At 50.1% G+C, this 13,564-nt stretch overlaps 1 protein-coding gene across 1 annotated transcript in view; it reads right to left on the bottom strand.

The window, feature by feature from the left end:
• robo2 (roundabout, axon guidance receptor, homolog 2 (Drosophila)) overlaps positions 1-13,564 on the bottom strand; it is a 364,993-nt gene that overhangs the window by 53,452 nt on the left and 297,977 nt on the right. Inside the window, 2 exon segments of the mRNA XM_056282789.1 lie at positions 1,603-1,614; positions 2,928-3,064. Of these exon segments, the coding sequence (XP_056138764.1) occupies positions 1,603-1,614; positions 2,928-3,064 (149 nt within the window).

The following is a 13,564-nucleotide window of genomic DNA, read 5'->3' as shown; positions in this document are numbered from 1 at the left end:
GTAGTTTACTCATATCAAGTACTTCTGACAGCAGGCATTTAAATCCAGACTGATGTTCTTCTGCGCCAAATTTCCAATCTCGTTTCATATGTCTTGATCACAACCTGCCTGAAAAATAACCAGAATAGAAGGGGGAAAGGGACTTTGGGGGTTGGAGGTAGGTAGCGCTTACAAAATTCATTGGGAAAATCCCACACAGAGAAGCACGGATCAAACACACAGACAGATCAAGAGGAAGTGTGTGTGTGTGTGTGTGTGTGTGTGTGTGTGTGTGTGTGTGTGACAGTTCCACAGCTTGGCTCTGGGATAACTCTCACTGGTCCTGTTTTGATACAGGGACCCTTAATGACATGTGAGAGGCTCCTTCCTGTCCCCTCCCCAGGAAACGCATGACCAGGCCTCCATATTTAATTCATGACAGGTCACATCTGCCAAGGGGTTGGAGAGGGCTCAGCAAAACTCCAGTCAGGGAGAAGAGAACAAACTGACGGATGGAGAGACAGCCATACAGTACTAACAGCCCCCCCCCCCATCCCACTTTCAATCATATTTTATTCAGAAGTATATGGCAATTACTGTCTCTTTCCCACAGGCAGGATGAATGTGTAATTTCCCCCCATCTCCTTAGAAGCTGACAGGTCGTGACAATCGTGGGACAGACACTGCTGTTATGGCAACCACGGACCTGCCATTGAGGTAGTGTCTGGGCTCCTTCTGCCAGTCAAACTTGTCTTGACACACACGTCTATCCTCTTCCCCCGCCCTCCCCTGTATCTCTTCAGCCTGCGTACTACCTCTTTTTTTGGCTATGTAAACAGGGCATCTCCCTCTCCAGATATCGCTTCTCACTATTCATCTCACAGCATTTTTTTTCTACGACTTTAAAGTGTATCAAATTGCCTTGGCAGTGTGGAGAAACACTTACTGAGATCCCCAACTCTATCTTGAGGCTCAGATGGAAATACACCCATCCAAGACAAACAGATCCCAGCTCCGTGTTCCGGGGGCCAAATCCCCGCAGATGGGCTCAAAAATCGGTGAGTTTGAGGCACCTCAGAAGCCGAATGGTTAGGATGAATACCACATGGTCGCAACCGTCGCCGGATCGAACCCAGCCGGCGACTGTTGTTGCATATCTTACCCCTCTCTCTCTATCCTCCATTTCCTGTCTGCCTCCACTAGCACTATCTAAAAAAAGTATAAAGAATACCAAAAAAATTTTTTTTGGGAAAAAAAAATCAGTGAGTTAAATAGATCCTGGTACGGTGGATGGGCAACCATGGGGGATAAGAGACAATGGCTGTGTCTGAGACAATCCAACTACTGTGCCTTGGGCACTCGTAGTTAAGAACAGGGAACAAGTTGTTTTTTTTTAAAATATATTTTTAAAGTGAAAGATATGAGTATTGAAACCAAATATCTAAAAGAGTTATGTGTCTTTTTATGCCAAGAAAATGTATTAAAAATGCTACACATGGGTACAATGCGTATGTTAGTCATGTACAGTATGCCGTGTCAATGGTCACTGGTTGTCAAGCAGTCATATGCAGATGGGGAGGAGGGCATGCAGGATGGAATCAGATTAGAAGGATGGGTACTTACCTACAGGGCGAGCTGGAGACACAACAATGGAGGAGTGGATACACACACACACACAAAAAAACAAAAACAAAACACAAACACACAAACAGAAAAAAGAACAGAACAAACATAATAAAGACAAAAAAAATCAAAGTCAGAATGAATGACATGTGTCGAGGGCAACACATTTCTGTAAGCATGGCAGAGAGGATCCAGTGAAAGCAAACAGCAGGTTTCATTGCGTTTTATTTTCAGATTTTTGAACGGATGTTCATGGGCAGCCGGATGTTAACGCCCCCTAGTGGTCAAACATCACTCGAAGCTGTCTGAGATGGCTGCCTCTAAATGCCCAGAGTGCATCTGCTACTGGATGCTCTCTGCCTGCATAATGAACTCTACGCATCTATGGGTGGTGTGTGTTCGCAGTAGCAAAGCTGGTCGTAGTATCACTGTAGCTAAGCATAGTAGGCAGAGAACGAGAGGGAGGAGATGGGATAGAGAGAGAGAGAGAGAGAGAGAGAGAGAGAGAGAGAGAGAGAGAGAGAGAGAGAGAGAGAGAGAGAGAGAGAGAGAGAGAGAGATTAGGGGTGAAGCTACTTCATCACATCCAGAAGAGGTGGTGGACCTAGTGGCAGATTCTCCACCATTTCCTTTGTGTGTTTGTGTGGCATGACTCGTCCACTACAGTCCATGAATGCCTCTTCCCCCCGCAACCAAAAAAACTGAGCTCCTGCTCTAGGAAACAAGGGTTTCACATGAAGCCAGCATTCAAAAGGGCTGAAAATTGAAGTTGGCCCCCATGGCTTGTTTTACCTTCCTCTGGCCCCCCGTGTGGTGTTAAAGCGCTCCGCAGAGACCTTGAATGCTTCAACTTAATGGGAAGAGGAGTGGCGAGAGCGGAAAGATTATGGTTTGAATGTTTTTATTAACCTTGCAAAACCTCAGGCGGGAGGCTGGCGGTGTGCACCAGTAAACTGTGAAATGGCTTTGCTGACTGGATGGGTACAGGGTGGACGGTAGCACAGCTAGCAGACCACCATGCAGGGAGCGGGGGCGGGTAGGTCAGTGGGCTGTGTCGATGCTGCACTCGGAAGTGTAAATAATTAAACAGATTCATAGACTGTCCGCATCTCGTTTGGCCGTTAAGAGTCAGCATTCTGGGCTCCTGTTTGTGTAGAGGAGGCCCGATAGACTGCACAGCCCATCAGAGCCTCACACCGGCGTGAAAGGACGATCACCTCAATGGCCCGTGACTTCTCCTTAAGCGTTGGTGTGCGTTAGTTAATGTAACGGAATAACGGCGGGCGGGGGCAACGGCCAAAGGGACGGGGGATTGTAGCACCTACCTCTGACGGTGAGCGTGGCCGAGGCCTCCAGCTTGCCCACGCGGTTTTCCGCCACACAGGTGAACGTGCCCTCGTCGCCCGTCGTCGCCTTCTTGACTCTCAGCACATAGTCGTCCTTGTCGTACCTGATCTCATACCTGTCAATGAGGACAGAGCATCACGCAGTTTAAACCGTCGGCTGAACGTGAACATCACACGCCAGCAATTCAGATCAGAACCTGATCCCTCACAGAAAGATACGCGTCGGCGCTTTAAAGCCTCGTGCGTCGAAACGTCTGGCAGCAGGCATGATATGGGTACTTCCTGGCAAGGTAAACAGTGCTCAGACACACGACTGTTCATTCTGACAAATGGAAATGGGAAGGAGAGTTATCAATTATTCAGCAATGACATGCAGTAGCAAGGCAGGCATCCTTTCAGCTGGAACCCTCAGACTCTTTCAATATTCATGAGGTGTTACTGTTAGGGCTGTGTGTGTGTGTGTGTGTGTGTGTGTGTTTTCAGTCTATACACTACCTTTTGTCAGGTACCTTAACTGACTGAATCACCTTAAAGCACTCATACAATTTCAATGAAAAAAATGTGGCTTTTTTATTTTTCATTTATATTTATTATATATTCTTTATTTATCTTTTATTTCACTGCAGTAGGTGTAAGTCTGTGAAGTGTGTGTGTGTTTGAGTGTGTGAGGGGATAATATGTGAGATATTGTGTGTGTGTGTGTGTGTGTGTGTGTGTAGGGTACATGCATGTCTGCATGTGTTAAGAGTTGTGTGGTGGCTGACGGGGGGTGGTGGGGGTGGGGGTGGTTGTGTGGTTTGTTGTTCTGCTCTGTAATTGGAGAGGTTCCTGGCATGGCAGTGTGTGTGTGTGTGTGTGTGTGTGTGTGTGTGTGTGTGTGTGTGTGTGTGTGTGTGTGTGTGATGCGTCGGTGGGGGTGGGGGTGGGGGTGGGGTGGGTGATGGTACTGGGTGTGGGCTGTGTGATGGCAGCCTGACAGCCCAACAACCCGACAACCGTCTGCTGTTCACAGTCTGTCACTCACAAAGCGAGCGAGCAGACTCGCCGGGTCAGAGACGGAGAGGTTAACGGATAAATGGAGATGGAGAGATGCTCCATCACAGCCTGACACCACGACGCCTTTATCAAACCGCTCACTCAGGGATCAACACTACCATTTGTGTATACCAAAATCACAAAACTGAACCAGGATGGATACGAGTACCCATATGGGGGTCTGTACAGTAACAGTACTGCACGGTCCATTTTCCTCACGCTGAAAAAAAAAAAAAAAAAAGGACCCCACTGCTGTGCTATCAGGTGAACTGATGGCTGCTCGCCACCGGCAGCTGCAAAACTAATCTGTGCTGTCTATCCATGTCCCCCCCCCCCCCCCGCCTCCTGTTATGACATATCCTGAGCAAGCGTTCAAAGGCAGCTTTATTGCAGTACATTCCTCAACTGCGACTGCCAGTTCCACCTCTCCACACAGGTACTTAAGCAGCCATAATGATTATTTGACTGACTCATGACTAAACGCTCTGTTCCCCACAGGGAGGATGCACCGCTCGGGCAACGGCAGGCACGCCGTATAAAGCCTTTATTGTTTTGAATGGAACAAGTGGCATCCCAAGGAATGACACAGTGTCTTTATAGACAGGCCCATTGCCCGGTGAAAAGTAAACAAGCTAATGGACTACTCCTACGGCTGGGACGAAGAATCTGAACTCCTGACTGTGTGTGTGTGTGGGGGGGGGGGGGGGGCGGAGGAGGAGGAGCGGAGGCAGGAGGGACGGGGACGGAGAAAAGGTTAGGGCTTAGAGAAAAACGCAAAGGGTCAATGACACTTAGAGTCTCCCCAGCTGACTGCTGACAGTCATGGTAGAAGTCCTGGCGTCCGGGTTGCATGGCGGTCTATTCCGTTGCCTACCAACATGGGGATCGCTGGTTTGAATCCCTGTGTTACCTCCAGCTTGGTCAGCCGTCTCTACAGACACAGTTGGCCGTGTCTGTGGGTGGGAAGCTGGATGTGGGTATGTGTCCTGGTCACTACTAGCGCCTCCTGTGGTCGGTCGGGGGCACCTGTCCTGGGGGGTAGGGGGGACTGGGGAGAATAGCATTATCCTCCCACGTGCTACGTCCCCCTGGTGAAACTCCTCACTGTCAGGGGAAAAGAAGAGGCTGGCGACTCCACATGTATGGGAGGGGGCATGTGGTATTATGCAGCCCTCCCCGGATCGGCAGAGGGGGTGGAGCAGCGGCCGGGACGGCTCGGAAGAGTGGGGCAATTGGCCAAGTACAGTTGGGGAGAAAAATTGGGGGGGGGGGCAAAAACTGTTTACTTAAGTCTGACCAACAGCCCCCCCCAATTCATTCAATAATCATATAAATCAGAGGAGGGCAAGCAAACATCTTCGCATTTATGAAACTGCATCCAACAAATGTTGTGTTTTTTAGTTTGTTAATGACTCAAAACAATTAAGTGACCACCAAATTTTCAATTGCCTAATTTTCTGTCGCTTGACTAATCGATTAACTGACTAATTGATTGGACTCTAGTTCCCATGGACTGACACATGCATGGTTCGACTCTGGTTCCCATAGACCGACACTTGCATGACCGTGCCCTCACAGTGTTCAGGACGCACAACGTTCAGACTACACAACAGGTGCATTGTTCTCAGCCCCGTCTCCCTCAGCCTCTCCACACCAGGGCTGCTGCATCACCTATTAGGGGGAACATGAGCCCAATCAATCTGTAATCAGCTTCCTATTTGGAACCAGCTTAAATGACAAGATGGGTGGAAGTCCTCAGGGATAAGAGGTGGCTGTGGCCACACACACATGAACAGACACACACATGGACAGACACACACATGAACATACACACGGCGGGGCAACAGGAGCTCTTTCTTGTCGCTGGCTTGTGGGGGAGCTCTGTTCTCCATTAGGGGAGGAATGTAATTACACATGTAATATGGAAGAGTTGAGGAAAGGCTCGGGGAGCCAAGTTCACCCTGCGGGCCTCTCCCTCCATCCAAACCAGAATACACACACACACACACACACACACACACACACACACACACACACACACACACACACACACAGCACATGTATATGAACATACACACAGGCATACGCACATACCCACACCCACTCATACACACACCCACATAGGCACACAGAAAGACAAACATGTGCACACACGTACATGTACGCACATCCCCCCCCACACACACACACACACACGTTTGTGCAGCTATCCTTGTGAGGACGTTACATTGTCTTTCATTCACTGTTAACAGCCTAACCTTAACCTTAACCCTAACCCTAACCTGACCCCTAACCTTACCCCTACCCCTAACCTTACCCCATAACCTTAACCTTACCCCTAACCTTAACCATACCCCTAACGTTAATCTGACCCCAACCCTAACATAACCCCTACCCCTAACCAACCTTAACCTGACCCCTAACCTTAACCTTACCCCTAACCTTAACTTGACCCCTACCCTTAACCTTAACCTGACCCCTAACCCTAACCTTAACCTGACCCCTAACCTTAACCAGGACCTCAGAAATTATGTTTTCCCCCAGTAGGACCGGGCTTTGTTCCCCATGAGGACTACTGGTCTCGACAAGGCTGGTGTTTTTACTGGAAAAGATCTCCAAGTGGTAACAAGAACACACACACACACACACACAGTTATATGGCACATAGCCACCCAGCCATGTACACAGTTCCACAAAATGAGATATCAACAACAACTTTCTGACACGCACTTAAAGAGCAGTGCACCATGGGGATCCTTCAGATCCTCTTCTGAAGCACTGGGTTTGAACTCTCTGTCAAACAGGAACATATACTCACCTACGTTACATTCACAGACTACTGCTAATTCATGCACGGTATCAGAACTGTGCCCCTCGGCCATGTGATTGACTGCGAGTGTGTGTGTCTGTGTGCATGTGTGAACCACACTCCACAGAATGACTACAGCTGAGAGGATTTTCTCTGCCTCACCCTCGTGTGGAAACACCAGTGTAGGAGTGTGTGTGCATGTCCAGCTACGTGTGTGTGAGGCGGAGATCTGCATCTGTGAGTGGGCCAGTGGTGAGAAACTGTCTGCATGTGTGTGTGTGTGTGTGTGTGTGCAAGACTGTGCATGCACATGGCTGTGAGTGTGTGCCCGTGAATGTACAAGTTGTGAGCACATGAGTCAGGATGTAGATACGGGCTCTCTTCCAGCTGGTTCTGCAGGCTGACTGCCCTGACACAAAGTCCTCTCTCTGCTCTGCTTCCTTCTGACAGCCCGGCCCTGTCTCACACCAGCTGACTGCCGCCTCACCTCAGAGCGATCAAAGCTGGAGCCTACCTGTCCAGGTCTCGTCAGCCAACCGTGGGAGGGACTCATTCACCATTATCACCTCCCATCTCCCCTGAGGAGGGCCCTCATCCAGAGCCTCGTTCATTTGCCATTAAACCTGTGTAGTTCTGTGGATGAAAGCCCCCAACAGTATCATGAGTGGTTTTGTTTTTTTTTTTAGAATGGGATTTTGTTCCCCATTTTTCTCCCCAATTGTATCTGGCCAATTACCCCACTCTTCCGAGCCGTCCCGGTTGCTGCTCCACCTCCTCTGCCGATCCAGGGGAGGGCTGCGGACTACCACATGCCTCCTCCGATACACATGGAGTCGCCAGCCGCTTCTTTTCCCCTGACAGTGAGGAGGTTCACCAGGGGGACGTAGCACATGGGAGGATTACACTATTCCCCCCAGTTCCCCCTCCCCCCTGAACAGGCGCCCTGACCGACCAGAGGAGGCGCTAGTGCAGCGACCAGGACACATACCCACATCCGGCTTCCCACCTGCAGACACGGCCAATTGTAATTGTAAGGACACCCGACCAAGTTGGAGGTAACACGGGGATTCGAACTGGTGATCCCCGTGTTGGTAGGCAATGGAACAGACTGCCATGCCACCCATACACCCGAGAAAGGGCTTTTAGCACACACATCAGCAGCATGGGAAACCAGAACACTGGACTCAAATATGAGCCAAAGGCCCGGTTTTGTTCCCGTCCACACTTTCCTCGTTCTGTCAGGTGGTCAGGGCCTCCTCCTCCGTCAGAACGCCGTTTCTTACGCTCGCCCTCATTCGGCAGCCACTGGTTCGGTGTGTTTTTGACCGTTATGATGAGGCTCTGCGCTTGTGCTGAGTAAGCAGAAACTAAATCCACCTCAAACTTGACTCAGGTACCCCTTTTCTCAACCAGAGTCCCCGAGTAAAAGTGTCCAGAGATAGAATGAGCGGCAGGAGCTGCTGCACTGCTGGGAGGCGTAGCAGAGATGGCAGGAAGAAGGGAATAGCAAAGTGGAGCTCACTGACAGATGCCTGGGAGCATCGCTGTTCATGTGTGCATGCATGTGAATGTGTGTGTGTGTGTGTGTGTGTGTGTGTGTGTGTGTGTGTGTGTGTGTGTGTGTGTGTTTGTAGGTAGTATGCTCATATATGCTCGACTGTGTGAGTCTCAGTCTGAATTAGTTGGAAACAAAGGGGTGCATGCACACAGCTGAATATTCAATCGTCTTCCGAGTGCAGCAGAGTGAGCGAGGAGGAGTCAGGAGTCCCGTATCACCCTGTGAAGATCAGTGATTAAGAAAAACCCTGATGCATAATAGATGCCGGACTGCATAAGTGTCTCTGATTAACACTGTACTGTATCCCCCCCATGTTTTGTATTAAGTGTTTTATTTTCTGAAGCCGACTTCGTCGTTGGCACTCGGTGTCAGTACACCTCAAGGCCCAGGCCACAGCGCCTCCCGGAGCAGCGCGTGTGCACTGCGGAGCCGCTAGCTTTTCATTTCAGCGTCCGGGTTAACAGGCTGGAGCAGCCACACGGCCCGCGCCAGCAGCGGCGCCTCATCTAGGGTTTCGCCGTCAGGCCCATTTTCTCTGCGTGAGGCAGGCGGTCTCAGCAAAAGCAGACAGTGAAAATTATCTGTTGATTTTGAAATCAATAAGTTATCAGAACATTAAGTGAAGGGCAGTAGTTTTCTGGTGCTCTCTCTCTCTCTCTCTCTCTCTCTCTCTCTCTCTCTCTCTCTCTCTCTCTCTGTCTCCCTCTCTCATGCTCTGCAAGCTGCTGTTTGGGTTCGATGGGAGCCAGGTAATTTTTTGTCTGCTCTCTTTTTTTTTTTAATTCCCCCCCTTTTTCTCCCCAAGTGTACTTGGCCATGTTCCTATTGGCCAAGTACAAGTATAACTTACAATTGGCTATTTTCTGAGCCGTCCCGGTCGCTGCTCCACCCTCTCTGCCGATCCGGGGAGGGCTACAGACTATCACATGCTTCCCCCGATACATGTGGGGTCACCAGCCGCTTCTTTTCACCTGACAGTGAGGAGTTTTGCCAGGGGGGGAAGTAGCATGTGGGAGGATCACGCTATTCCCCCCAGTTCCCCCTCCCCCGAACAGGTGCCCCGACCGACCAGAGGAGGCGCTAGTGCAGCGACCAGGACACATACCCACATCCGACTTCCCTCCTGCAGACAACTGTGTCTGTAGAAACGCTCGGCCAAGCTGGAGGTGACACGCGGATTCGAACCGGCGATCCCCATGTTGGTAGGCAACGGAGTAGACCGCCAAACTACCCGGATGCCCTCTTGACACACTTTAACCTAAATTAAATGTATAATTGAGTTGGTAGCAAGGCAACAATTCCTCGCTGACCCAGAGCCGGGTGTGACGTACGGCAACAGAGCAAGTGTGCCAGGCGAGGGCCGGGACCCCCCCCACCACACGACCCCTAAGGGAAGACGAGGAGCTCCCCATGCACTGCACCACCATACCTGAACCCGTCGGGTTGAGTCCCTGTCATGTCTTGCGAATTTGCCACAGAAACCCGGGCTTCAGTCGTGGATTCATACTGCGGCCAGGATGAATCTTTCCATGTGAAATATCCGCAGGCGAGGATTTTGCATTTTCATGCCCTTTATTCATCACATCCTCAGTGTGTAAAGGCTGTAGGAGATAAACAATGCCGCCGCCCCACCTGTCCAACCCCTGCAAACCAAGCCCCTTTTTGCAAAGCCTCACACATGCACGCTTATAAATCAGCGGAATAACAGAAGCAGGGCCGGCCAGTCTGCCGACTGCTCATTCTGCTGAATTGCGGAAGTGAGAAATGACAGAAAGTTGGATGGTCAGCATAACATGGGCACTCCTGTCACTCCTCGCCAGCTTTAAACAGCTTTCTCAGAACGAATGACCTGCACGGCTCTCCATCACACACACACACACACACACACACACGCTCATCATAAAAGAGGGATTGAGTCTGAGAAAAGCTTTTCTTGGCGGATGGTGCAGAGGTTGTCTTTCTGGGGTCAAGGGGGAAGGAAGGCCTGCATATAGATGGACGGCGGGTGCACGGGGGGCTCAGATAAGGCACAGAAGAGGGCATGGGAGGGGGTAGAGCATAGGAGGCTCTGACCAAAGGAGAAAGAAAGAGATTTGGGCCACACACTGAGCCGGTTGGCAGTGGAAGATAACACACACACACACACACACACACACACACACACACACACACAGACAACGGCTAAGTCTTTTCGCTGGGATTTATGGACTACAGTTAAATCTCTGCCTCTGGAGGCCTGGACCTCTCTTTGTCTCTAGTATCACCATCCTGGCACTCTGATGGGGGAGAAGTAATACTGCTGTGTCCCCTTTAATTCTGCAGAGATGATTCCCCTCATATCCTACATGCTGTCTCACAGTCAGCAGGAACTCCTCCATTAATACTGAACACCGATTCCACACGCCAGCGTTAATATTGTGCCGAGTACGACTATAGCACTGTGGAAATCTGCTATATTAACTGACGCTACTCAGTTAATACAGCAATTAATATAGTTAATATAGAGTTTAAGGTTGTAACGTTTTTAAATGCAACACCACAGCCATAATAACCCTATCAGTCAAATGCATTTAGTGATAATGTTCAGCTTGAATCCAGAATAAAGCTGAGACGTGCCTTGTAGAAATACAGAAGCATTTCTGGCAAACGACTTTCATCTACGTTTCAAAACGGATGATTGGAAAATCAACTGTACAACTACACTAGACAGCTGAAGTGGGTGACGCGAGTTACCACGATGCCTTCTCTTTAACAGCTGCAAGGTAATAATCATCAGCTTCATAGCGGGAGTAAACCATGCTACGCTTGGCCCTGTAATTAAAAACATTCTTTTGTGTCTACTATCTCTGCTCTGTACAGCCCAATAGCAGCGCCACCATGCTGGAGATTATTTCATCTGTGTGTGGATGTGCGTGCATGCGTGCATGTGTGTGTGTGTGTGTAGGTGCATGTTTGCTGGGGAAGCTGTTGGGGCCACATAGCACATTAAAGACCTGTTTACTCAGCTGAGGCTCAATTATGCCTCCTCCCTCTATGAAAGTTGCACAGTGTGAACACACACACACACACACACATGCACACAGACATACACACACATGCATGCAGACACACATACATGCATACACACACTCACAGACACAAACACCCACAAACGGGGATAAAGGGGACAGCAAAGACAAGTAGAAGCAATTTGGTGATGAGGAAGGAGGAAAGGGGTGGGGGGGCGTATCACTGGGGCTCTCTCTTTCTACAGATTATCATGATAACAAGGACAGTGTAACCTTTCTCAGATGAAGAGCAAACAAAGACCCCTCCTCACAGCAAATACAGAGTGCTTGATCTTTGGGGGTCTTTCATTCCCCCCCGTGGTGAAGCCCACTACTGAGACACACGAGGGAACTTAGATGTAATGTCACACCGGTCATGGTACAACACTTGAGCTCGTTTTTTTTTTTTATTATTTGAATTCTATTTAAAGCGCTTGGCGGCTGCTGAACTAGACTAGAAACAGTGACCACTTTTGAGTTTTGTAAATGCCAATCACTCGCCATGTTTATTAGTGGGTGATAAAAAGAAGAGAAGGCGTTAAAAGATCTTTTTTTCCCCTCAGATCGATGATGTGATGAGCGTTCATTTTTATACACACCAAAGAAGTGGAAATGTCAGAATTAGAATATTGCAGTCCTGGCGCTGGCATTTAGCGCCGAAGGGAAGTCAGTCAGCTGTGGAAACAAGAGCCCCGCCACTGCGGTCGCACACGGTGACACCAATCCCTTCATAACGTCACTCGTCCGTTTGTTGTGTTCACTGCTTTTTCTTCTTTCGCCGTGCGCAACTTCCCTTGGAGGCAATGATGCGGTGTGCGAGGACGCTGGCACGCAAGTCGCTTGGCTCTTTGGTAACAACAAGTCTGTTAATTAGTAGACAGAAACTAACTAATTTCCTGAGCCAACTCCCCGTCAAAGGCGGGGGTGAACTACTTCTACTTGTTTGGCTTGGCACAGAGCTCGTGCCCCGCTGCCGGCTGATCTCAATCTTTATCGGACACAAACAGCGCACCGCCGCTGGGCTCCTCCGCAGGCCGCTCTGAGGGAGGTCAGAGCCGCTCAGTCCGAGCTCTGTGTGGGAATCCAGACTGCGTGCTACTCGGGGTGCCGGCCGGAGACGCGGCATCAGTGCCGTTGATGTGCGGCTCGCATAACGGCGCCGCTATCAGCTGTTAGCTGAGTGAGTCACAGTGCAGCAGGTCATTCACCCCGCATGCGCTTTTGTGAGTCTGCTCTTGCGCTTCTTTGTGTGTTTGTTTGCGTGTGTCTGTGTCTGAATGGGTTAATCTTCAAGGTTTCCGAAGTGCCTTTCCCAAGACCTCACCTGCATGGGTGTGTCTGCACGGAGACACTACTTGGGCTACATCAGCTGCTACGGTTTGTCTCTCTGCATCTTATCTCTCTCTGTCTGCCCTGGGATTTCCAGTCTTTCTTTGTGATTGCCTTCCTGCCTGTTTGTGTCCGTTCATGTTCGATTTCCCTTTGTGGCTTCATGTCTGCCTGGCTTTTCGGTTTTCGGTGCCAGCCCTATCTAATTGTGTTTCACTGTGTCTGTTTGTCTCTGGGCGGCACGGTGGCGCCGTGGTTAGCTCGGTCGCCTCACAGCAAGAAGGTCCTGGATTTGAGCCCCCCGGGGTAGTCCAACCTTGGTGGGTCGTCCTCTGTGTGGAGTTTGCATGTTCTCCCCGTGTCTGCATGGGTTTCCTCCAGGTGCTCCGGTTTCCTCCCACAGTCCAAAGACATGTAGATCAGGTGAATCAGCCATACTAAATTGTCCCTAGGTGTGAATGTGTGTGTGTTTCGGCCCTGTGATGTCCTGGCAGCCTGTCCAGGGTGTCTCCTCCTCCTGCCACCCAATGACTGCTGGGATAGGCTCCAGCATCCCCGTGACCCTGAGAGCAGGATAAGCGGTTTGGATAATGGGTGGAATGGATGTTTGTCCCTGTGCCGGGCCCTCCCTTGAATTTCAACAAATACTCTCGTCCTCTGCTCCATCTGTCTGAGCTGTCTACCAAGGCAACCAGAGGTCAGCAGGGTTATGCAGAAGGTGCAGTGTGGGTTGTGAACAGCTTAATAGCACGTTGTAATGCCCCCTGGCGGCTCAGCCAGGTGAGAAACCATAAATATGGGTAGGGAAATGCACACACACACACACACACACACACAC

This window comes from Lampris incognitus, chromosome 7 (assembly GCF_029633865.1).
Source record: "Lampris incognitus isolate fLamInc1 chromosome 7, fLamInc1.hap2, whole genome shotgun sequence".
Classification (NCBI taxonomy): Eukaryota; Metazoa; Chordata; class Actinopteri; order Lampriformes; family Lampridae; genus Lampris; species Lampris incognitus.
Note: the sequence above shows the minus strand (reverse complement) of the source record. Positions and strands in the feature narration are given on the sequence as shown.